Below are 25146 nucleotides of genomic sequence, written 5' to 3'. Positions count from 1 at the left end.
AGTGCTGTAACCAATGATTCCTCTATCGCACTCTTCACTGTTAAATAAAGAATTGCGGCAAATTAAAAATATAAATAAAACTCTAGTATAGACGCTTTGTTACAAAATGGCCCTGGGGAAGGTAACTAAACACCTGATACCTAATGTAAAGTTTTTGATCTGCAGCATGACAAAGTGAAATATATGTGAAAGAAGTTCAGGATTAACACCCTATAACGTTTGTTTGAAATAGTTGCTTTAATCAACCTGTGGCCATTTTACTGTGCAATTCATCTTGACAATGGTTAGCTGGTTCAAGAAGGGATTCGTGGCAGACTGGTCCGATTGTTGTACCGAGCCACACCAAGAGAAAATAAAAGGGCAGGTGAAGGGCAAAGGTAAACTCCACAACGCCTATCCCTGCAACGAAAATAACGGCATAAAGCAAGAGGGGCCAGAGAAACCCCACTGTTACACGGAAGGAATAATCTCAAGTGTTTATAACTGGCAGTATAGTCGGTGCTTTTTATTTGAGTCTCTGCATGGAGGGTCTCTACCCTTCTCTATGTACAACACTCTATGTACAACAATGTTCACGGACAGCCTGCTGTGCTAGATGTACTGGGCGAAACGAGATTTCACAAAGGTTATATAAATTACAATAAATGTGATTTCTTACTTTCATGTAAAACTATTGGCGGAAGAGGGTTTAGTTTCTTCTGTAGACTTAAAGTTGTAAACAGTGCAGAAGTTTAACCCTTACACAAAATACTTTGACTTTGGATTGTACATTTTGGGTGAAAACTTTGTGTTTGAATAATTTATGTATTTCACCTACTAACGTACATTATATTGTGATGGCACAACAGTGCTGGAATTAAAGAATGATCTAACAGCTTGAGTCTGTGTCAGTAATTCTAGTTTTATAAAGATTTGCCTATACAACGTCTGGTAGCCTGAGTGGTTTCGTCGCACTCAACAGCTCTGCTTGCTGTTTAAGCAATTAACAATTCAAGATTCGTCAATGTGTGGGGGGGGGGGTCAAGGCCTGGGGAGGGGGGCGGGCGAAGAGAGCTCGTACGTAGGTGTATGATTAGTTCATCTTTATTTCTTTCCTGTTAACCTATCTGCTTGAAACCTACTGAAGTGGTTCAAAACCAGATTTGCAAATGTTAAAATGCGTTGGTTCCCTCCAGGGCTGTAGCCGTGTGTTGCAGGGTCGATGTTACACTGCAGCTATAACACCGGATTGTCAACCTAATTACATAAATGCTTATGAAACAGTTCTATAGAAAGAATCCGAGCAGAGAAACAGGGAACCAAACCAAGATTACGAACGCGCTCCAGCCACCCCGTCCCATATCCCAGATGGGTCACTCCAGACTTCTTCCCAGAACCCTTAGGGTTCCCTTGGATGCTTCCTTCAATGCCAGCTGTGTCCAGCTCCTTAGTACGTCGACCTCTCTGGTGTAAGCTAGAACGTTCGTGTCTGCAAACAACTTCCAGCCCAGACACAGAAGTACGAACGTATTCGTTGTAGATAATGCGTTCACGTCCTTTTAAGTAGCTGCGCTTGAAATCACGCAGAAAGTCACCTTTTGCAAAAGAAATGTGTTTTATTGCTGTGGCGCGGTCACTCAGGAGACGTGTATACCTAAACAGCATTTACCTCCGTCATTCACGGGCATGAATAACCTGACTGCTATTTACAGAAGTGGCAGTGATGCTCGCTGATTGGTCGCCATCAGAACTCTGGCGACAGGATTGTGGATAAACGGATCATTTATAGTACAGAGCCCCCTCTGCCTGAGGGAACCTTGAAATGTCTCTCCTAGAGCAATCGAACAGTCTTTCCTGTTACAGTTAAGTAGTCCTCGTCAGCCAGGGCATGCAGGGCTTCCTCAAACATATCCTTTGTGACGGCCTGGAAGAAAAGAACACAGTTTAAGGATACTGTTCGAAATGGAGTTCTGGTTGTTTGAGTATGCACCTCAGCCAGGCAGAACCCACCGCTCTGGTCAGGGTGAGTAAACTACACACCGGAGATAACCCTTGCTCACCCCCTTTGTAGCAGGCAGACTTACCCCTGAGGCCATGTGTAAAGCCTTTGCACAACACTAGTGACAAAGAATACACCACAAAGAAAACGCTACAAGTTATACAAATAAACTATATTCCACTTAAGTCCACACACAACATTTATCAGTAATACCCTGCTACCCAAGCCTTGTCAAAATATCACAGGTTGATCGTACTCTGCAAGAATAAGCAGTTGTCAGGTAAACATAGGTTACTAGTACTCTGCAACATAAGCAGTAGTTGGGTCATTATCGCCAAAACACGTCATAATAAACACCTTATCAAGAATGCCAAGACATCATCATGAATACACACAGAATGAAACATTCCCCAAATGGCAAGTCATAAAAGCAGTCTTGGTCGCAATCCCTTTCCCTGAGCATCCGAGAACAAGTGCCCCTTGGCAGGGTCTTGGGGCCCTCGCTGATGCAGCAGAAAAAATGAAAATGTCACTTACCCAGTGTACATCTGTTCGTGGCATCAGTCGCTGTAGATTCGCATGTTTTGCATAGCTCGCCATCTGGTGTTGGGTCGGAGTGTTACAAGTTGTTTTTCTTCGAAGAAGTCTTTCGAGTCACGGGACCGAGTGACTCCTCCTTTTGTCTCCATTGCGCATGGGCGTCGACTCCATCTTCGATTGTTTTTCCCCGCAGAGGGTGAGGTAGGAGTTGTATTGTAGTAATAGTGGCCATGCAATGGAGTGACTAAGTATGTACCTATTTAAGGTTAAAATAATATATATACAAATAGTTGAAGGTACCTTCCGAACTGCTACAGGCTCCCGGGGAGGCGGGTGGGCACATGCGAATCTACAGCGACTGATGCCACGAACAGATGTACACTGGGTAAGTGACATTTTCAGTTCGATGGCATCTGTCGCTGTAGATACGCATGTTTTGCATAGACTAGTAAGCAGTTATCTCCCCAAAGCGGTGGCTCAGCCTGTAGGAGTGGGAGTAGTCTGAAACAATGTTCTTAATACGGCTTGACCTACTGTGGCTTGTTGTGCGGATAACACGTCTACACAGTAGTGCTTGGTGAATGTGTGAGGCGTAGACCATGTGGCTGCCTTACATATTTCTTGCATTGGGATGTTTCCTAGAAAGGCCATGGTAGCACCTTTCTTTCTGGTTGAGTGTGCCCTTGGTGTAATGGGCAGTTGTCGTTTAGCTTTAAGGTAGCAGATTTGGATGCATTTAACTATCCACCTGGCTATACCTTGTTTTGATATTGGGTTTCCTGCATGAGGTTTTTGGAATGCAATAAATAGCTGTTTAGTTTTCCTGATGCTCTTTGTTCTGTCAATGTAATACATTAATGCTCTTTTGACATCTAAAGTATGTAGTGCCCTCTCAGCTACGGAATCTGGCTGTGGGAAGAACACTGGAAGTTCCACTGTTTGATTTAGATGGAATGGTGAAATAACTTTTGGTAGAAATTTAGGATTAGTCCTTAGGATGACCTTATTTTTGTGTAGTTGTATAAAAGGTTCTTGTATTGTAAACGCCTGAATCTCGCTTACTCTTCTTAGAGAGGTAATGGCGATGAGAAATGCAACCTTCCATGTTAGGAACTGTATTTCACAGGAGTGCATGGGTTCAAAAGGTGGACCCATAAGTCTAGTTAAGACAACATTCAGGTTCCATGAAGGAACAGGTGGTGTTCTTGGTGGAATAATTCTTTTAAGGCCCTCCATGAATGCTTTAATGACTGGTATCCTATATAGGGAAGTTGAATAGGTAGGCTGCAGGTATGCAGATATTGCTGCAAGGTGTATTTTAATGGAAGAGAAAGCTAGGTTAGATTTTTGTAAGTGAAGCAAGTAACCCACTACATGTTTTGGGGTTGCGTGTAATGGTTGGATTTGATTAATATGGCAGTAGCAAACAAACCTCTTCCATTTACTGGCATAGCAGTGCCTGGTGGATGGCCTTCTGGCTTGCTTTATGACTTCCATACATTCTTGGGTAAGTTGTAAGTGTCCGAATTCTAGGATTTCAGGAGCCAGATTGCTAGATTCAGCGATGCTGGATCTGGGTGTCTGATCGTTTGGTTGTGTTGTGTTAACAGATCCGGCCTGTTGGGTAGTTTGATTTGGGGTACTACTGATAGGTCTAGCAGCGTTGTGTACCAGGGTTGCCTTGCCCAAGTTGGTGCTATTAATATGAGTTTGAGTTTGTTTTGACTGAGTTTGTTTACCAGATAAGGAAGGAGAGGGAGAGGAGGAAAAGCGTAGGTAAATATCCCTGACCAGTTGATCCATAGGGCATTGCCGTGGGACTGGCTGTGTGGGTATCTGGATGCGAAGTTTTGGCATTTTGCGTTCTCTTTTGTCGCAAACAAGTCTATTTGAGGTGTTCCCCAGAGCGTGAAGTAAGTGTTCAGAATTTGGGGGTGAATTTACCATTCGTGGACCTGTTGGTGATCGAGAGAGATTGTCTGCGAGTTGATTCTGAATTCCAGGGATAAACTGTGCTATTAGGCGAATTTGGTTGTGAATTGCCCAACGCCATATCTTTTGTGCCAGCAGGCTCAATTGCGTTGAGTGCGTCCCCCCTTGTTTGTTTAGATAATACATTGTTGTCATGTTGTCTGTTTTGACGAGAATGTATTTGTGAACTGTTATTGGTTGAAAAGCCTTTAGTGCTTGAAAAACTGCTAGCAGTTCTAGGTGATTTATATGCAGTTTTGTTTGATGTACGTTCCATTGTCCTTGTATGCTGTGTTGATCGAGGTGTGCTCCCCACCCTGTCATGGAAGCATCTGTTATTACGTATTGTGGCACTGGGTCTTGTAAAGGCCGCCCTTTGTTTAAATTTATATTGTTTCACCATAGAAGCGAGAGGTAAGTTTGGCGGTCTATTAACACCAGATCTGTAAGGTGACCCTGTGCTTGTGACCACTGTGATGCTAGGCACTGTTGTAAGGGCCTCATGTGCAGTCTTGCGTTTGGGACAATGGCTATGCATGAAGACATCATGCCTAGGAGTTGTAATATCATCTTTGCTTGTATTTTTTGTGTTGGATACATGCGTTGTATGATGTTGTTGAAATTTTGAATTCTTTGTGGACTTGGAGTGGCTACTCCTATTGTGTTTATTATGGCTCCTAGGTATTGTTGTACCTTGCGCGGCAGAATGTTGGATTTTGCGAAGTTGACTGTGAACCCTAGTTTGTAGAGGGTTTGTATGATTTGATTTGTGTGGTGTGAGCACGTTATTAACAAATGGGTCTTGATTAGCCAGTCGTCTAGATACGGGAATACATGTATTTGCTGCCTTCTGATGTGTGCAGCGACTACTGCTAGACATTTGGTAAAGACTCTAGGTGCGGTTGTTAAACCGAAAGGCAGTACCTTGAATTGGTAGTGTATTCCTTTGAATACAAACCTTAGGTATTTCCTGTGCGATGGATGTATTGGTATATGGAAATACGCGTCTTTGAGGTCTAATGTTGTCATGTAGTCGTGTAGTTTCAGCAATGGTAACACTTCTTGTAGTGTGACCATGTGAAAGTGGTCTGATTTGATGTATGTGTTTAGTATTCTTAGGTCTAGGATTGGTCTTAGCGTTTTGTCCTTCTTTGGTATTAAGAAGTACAGTGAATAAACTCCTGTGTTTATTTGTGTGTTTGGTACTAACTCAATCGCGTTCTTTTGCAATAGTGCTTGAACTTCTATCTCCAGGAGCTCGGAATGATGTTTTGATAAATTTTGTGCTCTTGGTGGTATGTTTGGAGGGAATTGTAGAAATTCTATGCAATAACCATTTTGGATAATTGCTAGAACCCAAGTGTCTGTAGTGATTTCCTCCCATGCTTTGTAATAATGACCTATTCTCCCCCCCACTGGTGTTGTGTGGAGGGGGTGAGTGACATGTGAGTCACTGCTTAGTTGTAGGGGTTTTGGGGCTTTGAAATTTTCCCCTATTCCTAGGGAATTGCCCTCCTCTATATTGGCCCCGAAAGCCTCCCCTGTACTGTCCCTGGTAACTGGATGGTGTTGCCTGTGAGGTGCTGGCTTGTGTGGCCTGACCCCGAAACCCCCCTCTAAAGGGTGTTTTGCGGAAGGTGCTGTAATTTCCTCTGCTCTGCGGGGAGTAGAGTGCGCCCATGGCTTTAGCAGTGTCCGTGTCCTTTTTAAGTTTCTCAATCGCCGTGTCCACTTCTGGACCGAACAGTTCTTTTTCGTTGAATGGCATATTGAGAACTGCCTGCTGAATCTCTGGTTTAAACCCAGACGTTCGTAGCCATGCATGCCTTCTGATGGTCACAGATGTATTTATTGTTCTTGCAGCTGCGTCCATGGAGGAGCGTATCTGGTTGTTTGAAATGTTCTGTCCTTCCTCAACCACTTGCTTTGCCCTCTTTTGTAGGTCTTTGGGTAGATGTTCAATGAGATGTTGCATCTCATCCCAATGGGCTCTGTCATAGCGCGCAAGAAGTGCCTGTGAGTTAGCGATGCGCCACTGGTTTGCAGCTTGTGCTGCGACTCTTTCCAGCTGCATCGAACTTGTGGCTTTCCTTATCTGGGGGTGGTGCATCCCCCAGATGTGTGGGAGTTGGCCCTCTTCCTAGTTGCTCCTACAACGACAGAATCTGGTGGCAGCTGTGAAGTTATGAAAATAGGGTCTGTAGGAGGCGCTTTATACTTTTTTCCCACCCTTGGTGTGATTGCCCTACTTTTGACCGGCTCCTTAAAGATGTCTTTTGCGTGCTGAAGCATACCAGGGAGCATAGGCAGGCTTTGGTAGGAGCTGTGGGTGGCGGAGAGGGTGTTGAATAGAAAGTCATCCTCGACTTGTTCCGAGTGGAGGCTTACATTGTGGAATTGTGCTGCTCTAGCCACCACCTGAGAATATGCAGTACTGTCTTCTGGTGGTGATGGCTTTGTAGGGTATGCCTCCGGACTGTTATCCGACACAGGGGCGTTGTATAAGTCCCATGCGTCCTGATCCTGGTCACCTTGGCTCATGGAGGTGTGAGCCGGGGAATGTGATGGAGTTTGTGCTGGTGAGACGTGAATTATAGGTGGAGGAGAGGGTGGCGGAGTAACCCTTTTCACCATTTTTGTTTGTGGTGTTTGGTCAGTTTGAAATTCCAGTCTTCTCTTTCTCCTAATAGGGGGAAGGGTGCTTATCTTTCCTGTCCCCTGCTGTATAAAAATACGTTTCTGCGTATGGTCTACATCGGTGGATTGCAGGTCTTCCTCAAACCTATGCTTTCGCATTTGGGAGGTCATTGATTGCTCTTCTGTATAAGAGCGTGAAACTGGGTCGGTTGCAGGTTGTTTTGGCACCGAAACCCTGTCTGCATCTTTTTTCGGCTCCGAGGTGACTTTTTTCTTTTTCGGAGTCGAAACATTTTGGCGTCGATCTTCATCGGTGCCGCTGTCTCGGCGTCGAGCAGTGTCTACACCGCTATCTCGGTGTCGATGTATGTCTCCAGCACTTTCTCGGTCCCGAGAAGGCTGCGTGCCGGTGTCTCGACCGGAGTCGGACGGTCTCGGCACTGATTGGGCCTTTTTCGGTGCCGACGGTCGGTCACCGAATTTATGGGTGGAGCCATGGCCTGGTGGCAGTGGCGTCCCCTGGGCCTTGACAATCTTCTTATGAGTGGTTTGACGTCTTACTCACGGTTCGTGGATCGTCGAATTCCTCAGAGTCCGATTCGTGTATCGAAAAGGTTTCTTCCTCTTCCTGTACCTCGAACTCTCGGTGCGCTGTCGGCGTGGACGCCATTTGAAGTCTTCTGGCTCGACGGTCTCGGAGTGTTTTTCGGGACCGGAACGCACGACAGGCCTCGCAAGTGTCTTCACTGTGCTCAGGTGACAGGCACAGGTTACAGACCAAGTGTTGGTCTGAATAGGGGTATTTTTTGTGGCATTTGGGACAGAAACGGAACGGGGTCCGTTCCATTGGCGTTCTTCTACACGCGGTCGGGCCGAGCAGGCCCCGACGGGGGATCGAAAACTACCCCGAAGGGCTCCGGAGCTCTTCGATCTTCGATGTGGTGTTGATTCTAACTACGCCGATCCCGAACGCAACAATACCGACGAAAATCTTCAAAAATTTAGCTGTTTTTCCGTTCCGAAACTCGGAGCGACAGGAACACGTCCGAACCCGATGGCGGAAAAAAAACAATCGAAGATGGAGTCGACGCCCATGCGCAATGGAGACAAAAGGAGGAGTCACTCGGTCCCGTGACTCGAAAGACTTCTTCGAAGAAAAACAACTTGTAACACTCCGACCCAACACCAGATGGCGAGCTATGCAAAACATGCGTATCTACAGCGACAGATGCCATCGAACATACTAATACGGATGAAGGAGTACAGGTGGGGGACAAAGGTTCCTTGTGTCAAGCTTATCTCCCAGACACCGGTCCCGGTGAGTGACGGGCGATGGGAATGACTCACTCCGATGGAGTCCGCTTATCGAGGACAGGAGCAGCTTTCCTGGTGTAGGTGGGCGTCCAGGTTCAGCACGCCAACAGTCCAGAGTGAGTCCGAGCCCTGAGGGCACTCTCACCAGCAGGGTGAGGTTGCGCTTCGTGGTGCTCGACAAGGCACCGCGGATACTCTGGCCCACAGCACTCCTGCAACCCTCAGTCTCCTGGTGGCCAGCATGCAGCACCTCCGTGCTGCTGCACCCTCCAGTCCAGTGGTGATCTCTTGGGGAGTTACTCGGGTAACTCAGTCAGCGGGAGTGGGGGCTGCAATGGAGGCAGAGTTTTACTTGCCACAGAGTCTCGGCTCACTGGGTAGGCAGAGGGAAATTAGATCTATGTGCTGGTTGGCTGGGTGAGTTTCCGTGGTCCCAGGAGACTACCAGGCACAGCTGGTCAGTCCTTTTCAGATCGTGGTTCTTGGTGGGACACTCCTTGCCACAAAGCCCTGTAGTCACTCTTGGCAATCGTTGGAAAGTTGATGCCGGGCAAAGGTCAGCAGGCCACAGGGCAGGCAATTTCTGGGAACAGTCAGCGAAGGTGCAATCATGTTGACAGCAACCTGTACTACTGGCAGGGTCTCTTCTGGGTCCAGTAGTGATCTCTCCATGTAGAGGATAGCCCCCCTGTAATTATAGTCTTTTTGTGCAGTTTCCAAAAAGAGGGGCGGGGGTGGGGGGAAGGGAGAGAGGGTTCCAACCAGCACTAACCGGTCCCAGAAATGAAAATGTCACTTACCCAGTGTACATCTGTTCGTGGCATCAGTCGCAGTAGATTCGCATGTTCTGCAATAGCTCGCCATCTGGTGTTGGGCCGGAGTGTTACAAGTTGTTTTTCTTCGAAGAAGTCTTTCGAGTCACGGGACCGAGTGACTCCTCCTTTTGTCTCCATTGCGCATGGGCGTCGACTCCATCTTCGATTGTTTTTCCCCGCAGAGGGTGAGGTAGGAGTTGAATTGTAGTAATAGTGCCCATGCAATGGAGTGACTAAGTATGCACCTATTTAAGGTTGAGATGATACATATATAAATAATTGAAGGTAACTTCCAAACTGCTACAGGCTCCCGGGGAGGCGGGTGGGCACATGCGAATCTACTGCGACTGATGCCACGAACAGATGTACACTGGGTAAGTGACATTTTCAGTTCGATGGCATCTGTCGCTGTAGATACGCATGTTCTGCATAGACTAGTAAGCAGTTATTTCCCCAAAAGCGGTGGATCAGCCTGTAGGAGTGGAAGTAGTCTGAAATAATGTCCTTAATACGGCTTGACCTACTGTGGCTTGTTGTGCGGATAACACGTCTACACAGTAGTGCTTGGTGAATGTGTGAGGCGTAGACCATGTGGCTGCCTTACATATTTCTTGCATTGGGATGTTTCCAAGAAAGGCCATGGTAGCACCTTTCTTTCTGGTTGAGTGTGCCCTTGGTGTAATGGGCAGCTGTCGTTTAGCTTTAAGGTAGCAGATTTGGATGCATTTAACTATCCATCTGGCTATACCTTGTTTTGAAATTGGGTTTCCTGCGTGAGGTTTTTGAAAGGCAATAAAGAGTTGTTTAGTCTTTCTGATGTTTTTTGTTCTGTCAATGTAATACATCAATGCTCTTTTGACATCTAATGTATGTAGTGCCCTTTCAGCTACGGTATCTGGCTGTGGAAAGAACACTGGAAGTTCCACTGTTTGATTTAGATGGAACGGTGAAATAACCTTTGGCAAAAATTTAGGATTGGTCCTTAGGACGACTTTATTTTTGTGTAGTTGTATAAAAGGTTCCTGTATTGTAAACGCCTGAATCTCGCTTACTCTTCTTAGGGAAGTAATGGCGATGAGAAATGCCACCTTCCAGGTTAGGAACTGTATTTCGCAGGAGTGCATGGGTTCAAAAGGTGGACCCATAAGTCTAGTTAGGACAACATTTAGGTTCCATGAAGGAACAGGTAGTGTTCTTGGTGGTATAATTCTCCTAAGGCCCTCCATGAATGCTTTAATGACTGGTATCTTATATAGGGAAGTTGAATAGGTAGTCTGCAGGTATGCAGATATTGCTGCAAGGTGAATCTTAATGGAAGAAAAAGCTAGGTTAGATTTTTGTAAGTGAAGCAAGTAACCCACTACATGTTCTGGAGTTGTGTGTAATGGTTGTATTTGATTAATATGGCAGTAGCAAACAAACCTCTTCCATTTACTTGCATAGCAGTGCCTGGGGGATGGCCTTCTGGCTTGTTTTATGACTTCCATACATTCTTGTGTAAGTTGTAAGTGCCCGAATTCTAGGATTTCAGGAGCCAGATTGCTAGATTCAGCGATGCTGGATCTGGGTGTCTGATCTTTTGGTTGTGCTGTGTCAACAGATCTGGCCTGTTGGGCAATTTGATGCAGGGTACCACTGATAGGTCTAGCAGCGTTGTGTACCAGGGTTGCCTTGCCCAAGTTGGTGCTATCAATATGAGTTTGAGTTTGCTTTGACTGAGTTTGTTTACCAGGTAAGGAAGGAGAGGGAGAGGAGGAAAAGCGTAAGCAAATATCCCTGACCAGTTCATCCATAGGGCATTGCCTTGGGATTGTTTGTGTGGGTATCTGGATGCGAAGTTTTGGCATTTTGCGTTCTCCCTTGTCGCAAACAAGTCTATCTGAGGTGTTCCCCAGAGTTTGAAATAAGTGTTCAGAATTTGGGGGTGAATTTCCCATTCGTGGACCTGTTGGTGATCTCGAGAGAGATTGTCTGCGAGTTGATTTTGGATCCCTGGTATAAACTGTGCAATCAGGCGAATTTGGTTGTGAATTGCCCAATGCCAAATTTTCTGTGCTAGCAGGCTTAACTGCGTGGAGTGCGTCCCTCCCTGCTTGTTTAGATAATACATTGTTGTCATGTTGTCTGTTTTGACGAGAATGTATTTGTGAACTATTATTGGTTGGAAAGCTTTTAGTGCTTGAAAAACTGCTAGAAGTTCTAGGTGATTGATATGCAGTTTTGTTTGATGTACGTTCCATTGTCCTTGTATGCTGTGTTGATCGAGGTGTGCTCCCCACCCTGTCATGGAAGCATCTGTTGTAATTACGTATTGTGGCACTGGGTCTTGGAAAGGCCGCCCCTTGTTTAAATTTATGTTGTTCCACCACAGAAGCGAGAGGTAAGTTTGGCGGTCTATTAACACCAGATCTAGAAGGTGACCCTGTGCTTGAGACCACTGTGATGCTAGGCATTGTTGTAAGGGCCTCATGTGCAGTCTTGCGTTTGGGACAATGGCTATGCATGATGACATCATGCCTAGGAGTTGTAATACCATCTTTGCCTGTATCTTTTGTGTTGAATACATGCGTTGTATGATGGTGTTGAAATTTAGAACTCTTTGTGGACTTGGAGTGGCTACTCCTTTTGATGTGTCTATTATGGCTCCTAGGTATTGTTGTACCTTGCGCGGCAGAATGTTGGATTTTGTAAAGTTGACGGTGAACCCGAGTTTGAAGAGGGTTTGTATGATCTGATTTGTGTGATTTGAGCACTGTATGAACGAATGGGCCTTGATTAGCCAGTCGTCCAAATATGGGAACACATGTATTTGCTGCCTTCTTATGTGTGCAGCGACTACCGCTAGACATTTGGTAAAGACTCTTGGTGCGGTTGTTAATCCGAAAGGCAGTACCTTGAATTGGTAATGTATTCCTTTGAATACAAACCTTAGGTATTTCCTGTGCGATGGGTGTATTGGTATATGGAAATAAGCATCCTTGAGGTCTAAAGTTGCCATGTAGTCGTGTAGTTTTAGCAATGGCAATACTTCTTGTAGTGTGACCATGTGGAAGTGGTCTGATTTCACTACTCTGAGGTCTAGGATTGGTCTCAGCGTTTTGTCCTTCTTTGGTATCAGAAAGTACAGTGAGTAAACTCCTGTGTTTATTTGTGTGTTTGGCACTAATTCGATTGCATTCTTTTGCAATAGTGCCTGCACTTCTATCTCCAGGAGATTGGAATGGTGTGTTGTTAAATTTTGTGCTTTTGGTGGTATGTTTGGAGGGAATTGTAGAAATTCTATGCAATAACCATGTTGGATAATTGCTAGAACCCAAGTGTCTGTAGTGATTTCCTCCCATGCTTTGTAATAATGACCTATTCTTCCCCCCACTGGTGTTGTGTGGAGGGGGTGAGTGACATGTGAGTCATTGTTTAGTAGTAGGGGTTTTGGGGCTTTGAAATCTCCCTCTGTTTCTAGGGAATTGCCCTCCTCTATATTGTCCCCGAAAACCTCCTCTATACTGTCCCTGGTAACTGGACGGTGTTGCTTGTGAGGTGCTGGCTTGTGTGCTTTGACCCCGAAACCCCCCTCGAAAGGGCGTTTTACGGAATGTGCTGTAATTGCCTCTGCTCTGCGGGGAGTAGAGTGCGCCCATGGCTTTGGCAGTGTCCGTATCTTTTTTGAGTTTCTCAATCGCTGTGTCCACTTCTGGACCGAACAGTTCTTTTTCATTAAAAGGCATATTGAGAACTGCTTGTTGAATCTCTGGTTTAAATCCAGACGTTCGGAGCCATGCATGCCTTCTGATAGTTACAGATGTATTAATTGTCCGTGCAGCTGTATCTGCAGCGTCCATGGAGGAACGTATCTGGTTGTTGGAGATGGTCTGTCCCTCCTCAACCACTTGTTTTGCCCTATTTTGGAAGTCCTTGGGCAGATGTTCAATGAGATGTTGCATCTCGTCCCAGTGGGCTCTGTCATAGCGCGCAAGTAGTGCCTGGGAGTTCGCGATGCGCCACTGGTTTGCAGCTTGTGCTGCGACTCTTTTACCAGCTGCATCGAACTTGCGGCTTTCTTTATCTGGGGGTGGTGCATCTCCAGATGTGTGAGAGTTGGCCCTTTTTCTAGCTGCTCCTACAACAACAGAGTCTGGTGGCAGCTGTGTAGTGATGAAAACCGGGTCCGTAGGAGGCGGCTTATACTTTTTTTCCACCCTTGGTGTGATTGCCCTACTTTTGACCGGCTCCTTAAATATGTCTTTTGCGTGCCGGAGCATACCAGGGAGCATAGGCAAGCTTTGGTATGAGCTGTGGGTGGAGGAGAGTGTGTTGAACAAGAAATCATCCTCGACCTGTTCAGAGTGGAGGCTTACGTTGTGAAATTGTGCTGCTCTAGCCACCACCTGAGAGTACGCGGTGCTGTCTTCTGGTGGAGATGGCTTTGTAGGGTATGCCTCCGGGCTGTTATCTGACACTGGGGCGTCGTATAGGTCCCATGCGTCCTGATCTTGGTCACCCTGGCTCATGGTGGTGTGAGCTGGGGAGTGTGATGGAGTTTGTGCTGGTGAAACGTTAATCACGGGCGGAGGAGAGGGTGGTGGTGTAACTCTTTTCACCACTTTTGGTTGTGGTGCTTGTTCCGTCTGGAACTCCAACCTTCTCTTTCTCCTAATGGGGGGAAGGGTGCTTATTTTTCCTGTCCCCTGCTGAATGAAGATACGCTTTTGCGTATGGTCCACATCAGTTGCTTGTAGCTCTTCCTCAAACCTATGCTTTTGCATTTGGGAGGTTAGCGAGTGCTCTTCTGTATAAGAGCCTGAAGCTGGGTCGCTTGCAGTTTGTTTCGGCATCGAAACTTTGTCTGCGTGTTTTTTCGGCTCCGAGGTGACTTTTTTCCTTTTCGGGGTCGAAACCTCTCGGCGTCTATCTGTTTCGGTGCCGCTGTCTCGGCGTCGAGCCGTGTCCACACCGGCATCTCGGTGTCGAGGCTTGTCTCCAGCACTTTCTCGGTCCCGAGAAGGCTGCGTGCCGGTGTCTCGACCGGAGTCGGACGATCTCGGCACTGTTTGGGCCTTTTTCGGTGCCGACGGTCGGTCACCGAATTTATGGGTCGAGCCATGGCCTGGTGGCAGTGGCGTCCCCTGGGCCTTGTAAATGTTTCTTTGTGTGGTTTTCGACGTCTTACTCACGGTTTTGTGTGTCGTCGAATCCTTCGGAGTCTGAGTCTTGGATCGAGAAGGTACCTTCTTCTTCCTGTTCCTCGAACTCCCGTTGGGCTGTCGGTGCGGACGCCATTTGAAGTCTTCTGGCTCGACGGTCTCGGAGTGTTTTTCGGGACCGGAACGCACGACAGGCCTCGCAGGTGTCTTCGCTGTGCTCAGGTGACAGGCACAGGTTGCAGACCAAGTGTTGGTCTGTGTAGGGGTATTTATTGTGGCATTTGGGGCAGAAACGGAACGGGGTCCGTTCCATCGGCGTTCTTCAGCACGCGGTCGGGCCGACCAGGCCCCGACGGAGGATCGAAAAAACTACCCCGAAGGTCAACGGAGCTCTTCGATCTTCGATGCGGTGTGGAATCTAAGTACGCCGATCCTGAACGCAACAAAACCGACGAAAATCTTCCGAAATTAGCAAATTTTCCGTTCCGAAACTCGGAGCGACAGGAACACGTCCGAACCCGATGGCGGAAAAAAAACAATCGAAGATGGAGTCGACGCCCATGCGCAATGGAGACAAAAGGAGGAGTCCCTCGGTCCCGTGACTCGAAAGACTTCTTCGAAGAAAAACAACTTGTAACACTCCGGCCCAACACCAGATGGCGAGCTATTGCAGAACATGCGTATCTACAGCGACAGATGCCATCGAACTGTCCATTTTCTCCACCAGCATTGACCCCATACATCAGTAGGGGGTAAACAAGTCCACTGTGAGGCCAGGGCACAGCCTTTACATATGCATGTGCGCCCTGACTCTACCCCTGCCAGCCCAGGAAGACCATTCCGTATGGAGATGTAATCCTGTTACACCTACACCCTCCCTGTGTACTGGCTGTTTGACAAGCAGGCACAAAGCTCCGCTGTCACTCTGCCCTAGAAGTGGATTGGAGTCAAGCTGCAAACCACCAGAGTCATAAGCACAGAAAAATGCTCACTTTCAAAAAGTGACATTTCTATAGTGGTAATAAGAAAAATACACCTACACCAATCAGCAGGATTTTTCACTACCATTCCAAACATACTAAACATGCCCAGGCCATTCCTCATAGATAAGAAGATACAACTTGGACATATGCCAGGGCATTTCCAATGCAGTCCTATGAGAGGAGCAGCACTCACAGCAGTGAGAAACTAAATAGGCTGTCACTACTAGTACATGTACTACATAACATATGTCCTACCTTTTATATATACACAACAGCCTGCTCATAGGGCTAGCTAGGACCTACCTTAGGGGTGACGTGTAGCGAAAAGGGAGTTTAGGCCTTGGCAAGTAGTTTGACTTGCCAAGGCAATGGGGGAGTAAACTGTACATGCAGGTCCTGCCGTGGCAAGCCGAAGACATGTTTGAAAGGCTACATCTGCACTGCAGGCCCACTAGTAGCATTTAATTTACAGGCCCAGCATATATGGTAAGCTCTTTACAAGGGACTTCCAGGTAAATCAAATAAGCCAAACAGGTGTAAACCAATTATACCAAGTTGTAGGGGAAGAGAGCACATGCACTTTAAACACTGATTAGCAGTGGTAAAGTGCCCAGAGTCCTAAAGCCAACAAAAAGGGTCAGAAAAATAGGAGAAAGGCAAAAAGTTTGGGTATTACCCTGCAGAAAGGGCCGTTTCTAACAGGTACAGGAACACTTCAACTACAATTGTCTTTGTACCTCGCAAAGCGGGAAGTGCCCAAGCAGCCACACAAAAATGCTTCACCATAAAAGGCCAACACAAGGTAAACCCAGGCTTCTGCACTGACAATCTGTGTCTGCCAAGGGAATATTGTGTTGTATAAAGGGACGAGTCCTGCTATACGCAGTGCTCTACAATAGACAGGTATTGTCCGGTACTGTGTACATGCACTTCTTTAATTTGAAAGTCAGAGTGCGCACTGTTGCAATACGTACACTTCTCTGGAGCAAATATACTCTAAAGTGTAATTACCACTGTTTGCGTATTTCCCTTGAAAGCACTGTATGTGCATGTCGCAGAATGCATAGTGTATTTTTACTAGTTCTATGGTATTAGTAGAACTAGCATCTACAGGAGTTCCTTGAAATGACAAACCTCTCCAACCTTCCTAAAGACCTATGCTTTAGGACCAAGCACCCAATACATATAAGACACTAGGTGCAACACCACTTACCATATCAGACTGGGCCCGGAGATCCTCAAAGAGCATTTGGTATTTCATAGCCGGAGTTTTGCCCTTTGACTGGATAAGCTTCTTCAAAGCCTGGGCTAGTTCCTCTTTGCGCTTGCGGGCGGTTGCACTCATCCCTACAGGAAAAAATGAAGTTACAAACACAAGTGGAAAGGATTTAAGGCATGTTACTAATAGAAGGTATCAAAACGTGTGTGTGATGCCATTTACATGACCGGCTAATCAGCATGATTGCAAGCTGCTCATTACACATAAAGCATGTCAGACTCACTTTCTCAAAACTCTAACCCAGATAATCACAATCCTTCAGCTGCTATTTTTATTTTTTTATTGCCCCCCCCCCCCCCCCCTATAACAGTAGCCCCAACAGAAGTCTTCTATGAATCAAAGGGGAGCCGCAAATTGTAACTAGAAATTAGGACCATATTTAAAGGTCCTGTTATGGGACTGGCATCAATAGACGACTAGCCGTGTTGGCCTCATCACTGTATATTATCCGAGTACCGTGACCCAACAAAGCACAACAAATTTTCCAAAAAAAACTGTGCAAGCTCTTCATGTATATAAAATGTATTCACCGGCAGGAATGTCACGTGTTTCAGTTAAGGGAGGGCCTGGCAGCTCGGACTGTACTTCTCAATGGAGCATGGTCAAACCTGATTTGTATATGGCTGGGTCCAAACTGAGGTGGCATTGGTGTGCAAGATAGTGATGAACTAGGATGCGGCCAAGAGTGATTACCAGTAACTAGGATTAATTCAAGCATTCCATCCACCACCTTTTAGGCCGAGCGCGCAAGTGCTTTGACCTGTTTTAAGTATTGTGGGTCCGCCTGACGCCCATCACTTGCATTCGTTTGTGGACTTGCCTTTCAAAAATCCCTTAATATGATTGATAATTGCTTTGTTTGTCCCGGCTATGGGCGGTTTTATTACAGCCTTGCAGACTGACCCCGTTACATGGATAATTGCGCAATTGACGATATACTTCAGCATGGGTGAACTCTTCTTTTGTCTCCCCCTTCATGTTTCACAGCTCTCAAAGCACAAACTCCATCGGCGGTATTGGAGCGCATTTTTCACAGTTACCTAATCAGAGTCATTTCTATTGGCTCTCCCCTTCACGCTCCATAGGTTTCCCAAAAATACTTAATTGATAAATGGTTTACTTAAAATAAAAAAAATTAAGTAATTGGCTTTCCCTGCACAGCGGGAGAGCCAATACCACAATATTCACTACACTCTGGGAAAAGTTGCCCTATAATGCTATGCATTCTTTCAAAATAGTTTTGCTCCTAGTGCAACCTGTGGTGCTCCTAGGGCAATGGGACCACCACCAAAACGTTCAGCATGACACGGTTTAGCTCATCTCTGGGTCCCCCACACTAGGTTAGTGGGGACCCTAAAAATAACCATCTCCACCCATCATTGTGTCCTTATCCTCTCATGAACGGTATTTTTGTTTTACAGCTGACAGTAGTTTGTGTTTTAAAGGCCTAGTATTGCAGTACACCAGCAAGGGCTGAAAATGTGTAAGGCACTATGTCCTCTGGAGCTAAATATATGGTTGCACTACATTACTTTGTGCCATTGTACTTTCATGTAGTTATGCCCTCTAGGGCCTAATTATATGGTTACATGACCATGTTACTGACAAATGATTTTTATTGTTGAGTCCTCTAGGGGCTGTTCTGAGCATTAGAGTCAACATACTACAATAGATGTTGCACTTAGTTGTCCTATAATGCTTTGCATGGGATTATTTCAGAAAAGATTTTTGGTTTGGCTCACAACTCAGCCTGTGGTAGTCCTAGGGCAATGTAATCACCTTCAAAACGTTCACCACAACCTCCTCTGTCGAGACGTTCTCTGGGTCCCAACACTAGGTTAGTGGGGACCCCAAAATAACAACCACTCCCTCCATTCAGTGTTGTTAACCTCTCATGGCTTGGACCTTTGTTTTACAGCTGAGAGTAGTTTGTGTTTTAAGGGTCTTATTTGTAATATCATTGCAGTAGACCTGATAGCTTTAAAAACGTGTACTGCACTATGCTCTCCAACGGCTAAATATATGTTACACTGCAAGACTTTCAGACATTTTCTTTTTATGTGGTTATGCCATCTAGGGGCTAACTATAAGGTAACATAACCATGTTTCTTTCAAATGTTATTTTCTTTGTGGTGTCCTCTAGAGGCTGTTCTGGGTATTAGGTCTAATGCCTAATATTTATTTCTGATAAAAGGTTTTTATTGGACTTGTATGATAATGAAAATGTCACTTACTCAGTGTACATCTGTTCGTGGCATCAGTCGCTGAGATTCACATGGTCTGCATAGCTCGCCATCTGGTGTTGGGTCGGAGTGTTACAAGTTGTTTTTCTTCGAAGAAGTGTTTGAGTCACTGGACCGAGTGACTCCTCCTTCTGTGCTCATTGCGCATGGGCGTCGACTCCATCTTCGATTGTTTTCCCCGCAGAGGGTGAGGTAGAAGTTGTACTATAGTAATAGTGCCTGCGCAATGAAATGTGTAAGTATGTACCTATTAAAGGTTTAAATAATATATATACAAATGTACAAAATTGAAGGTAACTTCTGAACTGCTACAGGCTTCCGGGGAGGTGGGTGGGCCCATGTGAATCTCAGCGACTGATGCCACGAACAGATGTACACTGGGTAAGTGACATTTTCAGTTCGATGGCATCTGTCGCTGTAAATACACATGGTCTGCATAGACTAGTAAGCAGTTATTTCCCCATAAGCGGTGGTTTAGCCTGTAGGAGTAGAAGTTGTCTGAAATAGAGTTCTTAATACAGCTTGACCTACTGCAGCTTGTTGTGCGGATAGCACATCTATACAGTAGTGTTTGGTGAATGTGTGAGGCGTAGACCATGTGGCTGCCTTACATATTTCATGCATTGGGATGTTTCCTAAAAAGGCCATTGAAGCACCTTTTTTCCTTGTTGAATGTGCCCTGGGAGTAATGGGCAGTTGTCTTTTTGCTTTAAGGTAGCAGATTTGGATGCATTTAACAATCCATCTGGCTATACCTTGTTTTGATATTGGGTTACCTGCATGAGGTTTTTGGAATGCAATAAATAGCTGTTTAGTCTTTCTGATGTTCTTTGTTCTGTCAATGTAGTACATTAATGCTCTTTTGACATCTAATGTATGTAGTGCTCTTTCAGCCACAGAATCTGGCTGTGGGAAAAAAACTGGTAGTTCTACCGTTTGATTTAGATGGAACGGTGAAATAACTTTTGGTAAAAATTTTGGATTAGGTCGTAGGACGACCTTATTTTTATGTATTTGTATAAAAGGTTCCTGTGTTGTGAACGCTTGAATTTCACTTACTCTTCTCAGAGATGTAATGGCGATGAGAAAGGCAACTTTCCAGGTTAGGAATTGTATTCCGCAAGAGTGCATGGGTTCGAAAGGTGGGCCCATGAGTCTTGTTAGGACCACGTTTAGGTTCCATGAAGGAACAGGTGGTGTTCTTGGTGGTATAATTCTTTTAAGACCTTCTATGAATGCTTTGATGACAGGTATCCTATACAAGGAAGTTGAATAGGTAGTCTGCAGGTATGCAGATATTGCTGCAAGGTGTATTTTAATAGAAGAGAAGGCTAGCTTTGCTTTTTGTAAATGGAGCAAGTAATTTACTATATGTTTTGGAGTGGCGTCTAGTGGTTGTATCGGATTATGATGGCAGTAACAAACAAATCTTTTCCACTTACTTGCGTAGCAGTGTCTAGTGGATGGCCTTCTGGCCTGCTTTATGACCTCCATACACTCTTGGCTAAGTTGTAAGTGTCCGAATTCTAGGATTTCAGGAGCCAGATTGCTAGATTCAGCGATGCTGGGTCTGGGTGTCTGATCTGTTGGTTGTGTTGCGTTAACAGATCTGGTTTGTTCGGCAGTTTGATGTGGGGTACTACAGAAAGATCTAGCAGTGTTGTGTACCAGGGTTGTCTTGCCCACGTTGGTGCTATTAAAATGAGTTTGAGTTTGTTTTGACTCAATTTGTTTACTAGATAAGGGAGGAGAGGGAGAGGAGGAAAAGCGTAAGCAAATATTCCTGACCAGTTCATCCATAGGGCATTGCCTTGGGATTGCTTGTGTGGGTATCTGGACGCGAAGTTTTGGCATTTTGCGTTCTCTTTTGTTGCAAATAAGTCTATTTGAGGTGTTCCCCAGAGTGTGAAGTAGGTGTTCAGAATTTGTGGGTGGATTTCCCATTCGTGGACTTGCTGGTGATCTCGAGAGATTGTCTGCCAGTTGATTCTGGATCCCTGGAATAAACTGTGCTATGAGGCGAATTTGATGGTGGATTGCCCACTTCCATATGTTTTGAGCTAATAAGCTTAACTGCGTTGAATGTGTTCCTCCTTGTTTGTTTAGATAATACATCGTTGTCATGTTGTCTGTTTTGACAAGGATGTATTTGTGGGTTATGATTGGTTGGAAAGCTTTTAGTGCTTGAAAAACTGCTAATAATTCTAGATGATTTATATGCAGTTTTGTTTGATGTATGTTCCATTGTCCTCTTATGTTGTGTTGATTGAGATGTGCTCCCCACCCTGTCATGGAAGCATCTGTTGTTATTACGTACTGTGGCACTGGGTCTTGGAAAGGCCGCCCTTTGTTTAAATTTATACTGTTCCACCATAGAAGCGAGAGGTAAGTTTGGCGGTCTATTAACACCAGATCTAGAAGGTGACCCTGTGCTTGAGACCACTGTGAGGCTAGGCATTGTTGGTAGGGCCTCATGTGCAGTCTTGCGTTTGGGACAATGGCTATGCATGAGGACATCATGCCTAGGAGCTGTAGTATTGTTCTTGCTTGTATTGTCTGATTTGGAGACATGTGTTGAATGACTGTTGAAATTGTGAATTCTTTGTGGAGTTGGCGTTGCTACTCCTTTTGTCGTGTCTATTATGGCTCCTAGATATTGCTGTACTTTGCTTGGCTGAATGTTGGATTTTGCAAAGTTGACGGTGAACCCTAGTTTGTAGAGGGTTTGTATGACTTGATTTGTGTGGTTTGAGCATTGTGTGAGCGAACTGGTTTTGATTAGCCAGTCGTCTAGATACGGGAATACATGTATTTGCTGCCTTCTGATGTGTGCAGCGACTACTGCTAGGCATTTTGTGAATACCCTTGGAGCGGTTGTTAAACCGAAAGGCAATACTTTGAATTGGTAATGTATTCCTTTGAATACAAACCTTAGATATTTTCTGTGTGATTGATGTATTGGTATATGGAAATATGCGTCTTTGAGGTCTAGGGTTGTCATGTAGTTGTGTTTTTTGAGCAATGGTAACACTTCTTGAAGTGTGACCATGTGAAAGTGGTCTGATTTGATGAATGTGTTTACTACTCTGAGGTCTAGAATTGGTCTCAGTGTTTTGTCCTTTTTTGGTATCAAGAAGTACAGTGAATAAACTCTTGTGTTTATTTGTGTGCTTGGTACTAATTCTATTGCATTTTTTTGCAGTAGTGCTTGAACTTCTATCTCTAGAAGCTGTGAATGGTGTTTTGATAAATTTTGTGATTTTGGTGGTATGTCTGGAGGGAATTGCAGGAATTCTATGCAATAACCATGTTGGATAATTGCTAGGACCCATGTGTCTGTAGTTATTTCCTCCCATGCTTCGTAATATTGACCTATCCTTCCCCCCCACTGGTGTTGTGTGGGGGGGGTGAGTGACGTGTGAGTCACTGCTTGTTGGTAGTGGTTTTGGGGCTTTGAAATCTTCCTCTATTCCTAGGGAATTGCCCTCCTCTATACTGGCCCCGAAAACCTCCCCTGTACTGTCCCTGGTAGGTGGACGGTGCGGACTGTGAGGTACTGGCTTGTGTGGCCTGACCCCGAAACCCTCCTCTAAAAGGTGTTTTGCGGAAGGTGGTATAAGATCCTCTGCTCTGCGGGGAGTAGAGTGCGCCCATGGCCTTGGCAGTGTCAGTGTCCTTTTTGAGCTTTTCTATGGCTGTGTCGACCTCCGGACCGAACAGAAGTTTTTCGTTTACTGGCATGTTAAGTACTGCCTGCTGAATTTCTGGCTTGAATCCAGACGTTCTGAGCCATGCGTGCCTACGGATGGTAACCGACGTATTAATGGTCCTTGCGGCTGTGTCTGCTGCATCCATAGAGGAGCGTATTTGATTGTTGGAAATGTTTTGACCCTCTTCAACAACCTGTTTTGCTCTTTTTTTGTAGATCTTTTGGGAGATGTTCAATGAGATGCTGCATCTCATCCCAGTGGGCTCTGTCGTATCGCGCTAGCAGCGCTTGTGAGTTCGCGATGCGCCACTGGTTTGCTGCCTGGACAGCGACCCTCTTCCCGGCTGCATCGAACTTTCTGCTTTCTTTATCTGGGGGAGGTGCATCCCCAGAAGTGTGTGAATTTGCCCGTTTTCTGGCAGCCCCTACCACCACAGAATCTGGTGGCAGCTGAGAGGTGATGAATACAGGGTCCGTAGGAGGCGCCTTATACTTTTTGTCCACTCTAGGCGTTACTGCCCTACTCTTAACTGGCTCCTTGAAGATCTCCTTTGCATGGCGTAGCATGCCTGGGAGCATAGGCAGGCTTTGGTAGGAGCTGTGGGTGGAGGAGAGGGTGTTAATAAAAAGTCATCCTCTACTTGTTCAGAGTGTAGTTCCACATTATGGAACTGAGCTGCTCTAGCCACCACTTGTGAATAGGCTGTGCTGTCCTCAGGTGGTGATGGCCTAGTTGGGTATGTGTCTGGGCTGTTATCAGACACTGGTGCATCGTACAAGTCCCACGCGTCTTGATCTTGGTCGTCGTGGCTCATGGCGGTGTGAGCGGGCGAATGTGACGGGGTGTAAGTTGGCGAAGCCGGAGTTACAGGTGGAGGCGAGGGAGGAGGTGTTACCGTCTTTGCTGTTTGTTGCTGAGGAGCCTCTCGTGCTACAAACTGAAGTGTTCTCTTTCTTTTGACAGGTGGAAGGGTACTGATCTTCCCTGTCCCCTGCTGAATAAAGATACGCTTTTGCGTGTGATCCACTTCAGTGGATTGCAGTTCCTGTTCGAATCTGTGTCTTTTCATTTGTGAAGACATAGAAAGTTCTTCAGTATAGGAGCCTGAAATTGGGTCTGTTGGTGCTTTTTTCGGCTCCGAAAACCCTGTTGTTTGTTTTTTCGGCTCCGAGATAACCTTCCTCTTCTTTTGTGCCGAAAAATCTTGGCCTCTATGGTCTTCGGCGCCACTGTCTCGGCGTCGATCCGTGTCGACACCGAACTCTGTGTCGATGCTTCTCTTTAGCACTCTCTCGGTCCCGAGGAGGCTGCGTGCCGGTGTCTCGACCGCAGTCGGACGATCTCGACACTGAATGGGCCTTTTTCGGTGCAGATTGTTGGTCACCGCGAATTTGGGTTGAGCCATGGCCGGTTGGCAGTGGCGTCCCCTGGGCCTTTTTGCCTTTTTTAATTTCTGATCTCGACGTCTTACTCACAGTTTTTGTATTGTCGAGTTCGTCGGAGTCTGAATCCTGGATGGAAAAGGATTCCTCCTGTTCCTCTTCTGTCTCGAACTGTCGATGCTCCTTTGGCGTGGACGCCATCTGCAGTCTTCTCGCTCGACGGTCGCGCAGAGTTTTTCGGGACCGGAACGCCCGACAGGCCTCACAGGATTCTTCGCTGTGCTCGGGTGACAGGCACAGGTTACAGACCGAGTGTTGGTCCGTATAGGGATATTTGTTGTGGCATTCAGGGCAGAATCGAAACGGGGTCCGTTCCATCGGCGTTGTTCTCCACGCGGTCGGGCCGACTAGGCCCCGACGGTGTGCCGAAATCTACCCTGAAGGGCACCGAAGCGCTCCGATGTTCAATGCGTTGTCGTATGTGTTTATCTCGAACCGGATCGCAACGATACCGTCGAAAATCTTCAGTTTTCAGCTATCTTTCCGTTCCGAAACTCGGAGCGACAGGAACACGTCCGAACCCGATGGCGGAAAGAAAACAATCGAAGATGGAGTCGACGCCCATGCGCAATGAGCACAGAAGGAGGAGTCACTCGGTCCAGTGACTCGAAAACACTTCTTCGAAGAAAAACAACTTGTAACACTCCGACCCAACACCAGATGGCGAGCTATGCAGACCATGTGTATCTACAGCGACAGATGCCATCGAACTTGTATGTTTCATTAATCTCTCATTAGTGCAATTAGGACCATAATTCAGGCCAATTTAACATCCTTATTACACTAACTGTTTGAACCCTCGTCGTATGCTTGGGTGACCCTTCTAGTCAATTTCTCTCATTAATCCTCAGTGACTGTCTTGTGTGGGGAATTGTGTTAGCCATCAACTCTGGTGGTGGGGTGGTGAAAGTGGTATTCTATTGGAATTAGCATGGCAGATTTAATGAAAATGTCACTTACCCAGTGTACATCTGTTCGTGGCATCAGTCGCAGTAGATTCGCATGTTCTGCAATAGCTCGCCATCTGGTGTTGGGCCGGAGTGTTACAAGTTGTTTTTCTTCGAAGAAGTCTTTCGAGTCACGGGACCGAGTG

At 46.0% G+C, this 25146-nt stretch overlaps 1 protein-coding gene across 1 annotated transcript in view; it reads right to left on the bottom strand.

The window, feature by feature from the left end:
* Positions 1–218: 218 nt before the first annotated feature.
* MCM4 (minichromosome maintenance complex component 4) overlaps positions 219–25146 on the bottom strand; it is an 84073-nt gene continuing 59145 nt past the window's right edge. Inside the window, exons 16-17 of the mRNA XM_069220134.1 lie at positions 16593–16726; positions 219–1903 (exon numbers count right to left, since the gene is read on the bottom strand). Coding sequence (XP_069076235.1) covers positions 1811–1903; positions 16593–16726 — 227 coding nt within the window. The 3' untranslated portion in view covers positions 219–1810. The remainder of the gene's footprint in view (positions 1904–16592; positions 16727–25146) is intronic.

The sequence above is a fragment of the Pleurodeles waltl genome, chromosome 2_2, assembly GCF_031143425.1.
Source record: "Pleurodeles waltl isolate 20211129_DDA chromosome 2_2, aPleWal1.hap1.20221129, whole genome shotgun sequence".
In the NCBI taxonomy this organism is placed as follows: domain Eukaryota; kingdom Metazoa; phylum Chordata; class Amphibia; order Caudata; family Salamandridae; genus Pleurodeles; species Pleurodeles waltl.
The sequence above is the reverse complement of the archived record's forward strand: the minus strand, read 5'-3'. Positions and strand labels throughout refer to the sequence as shown.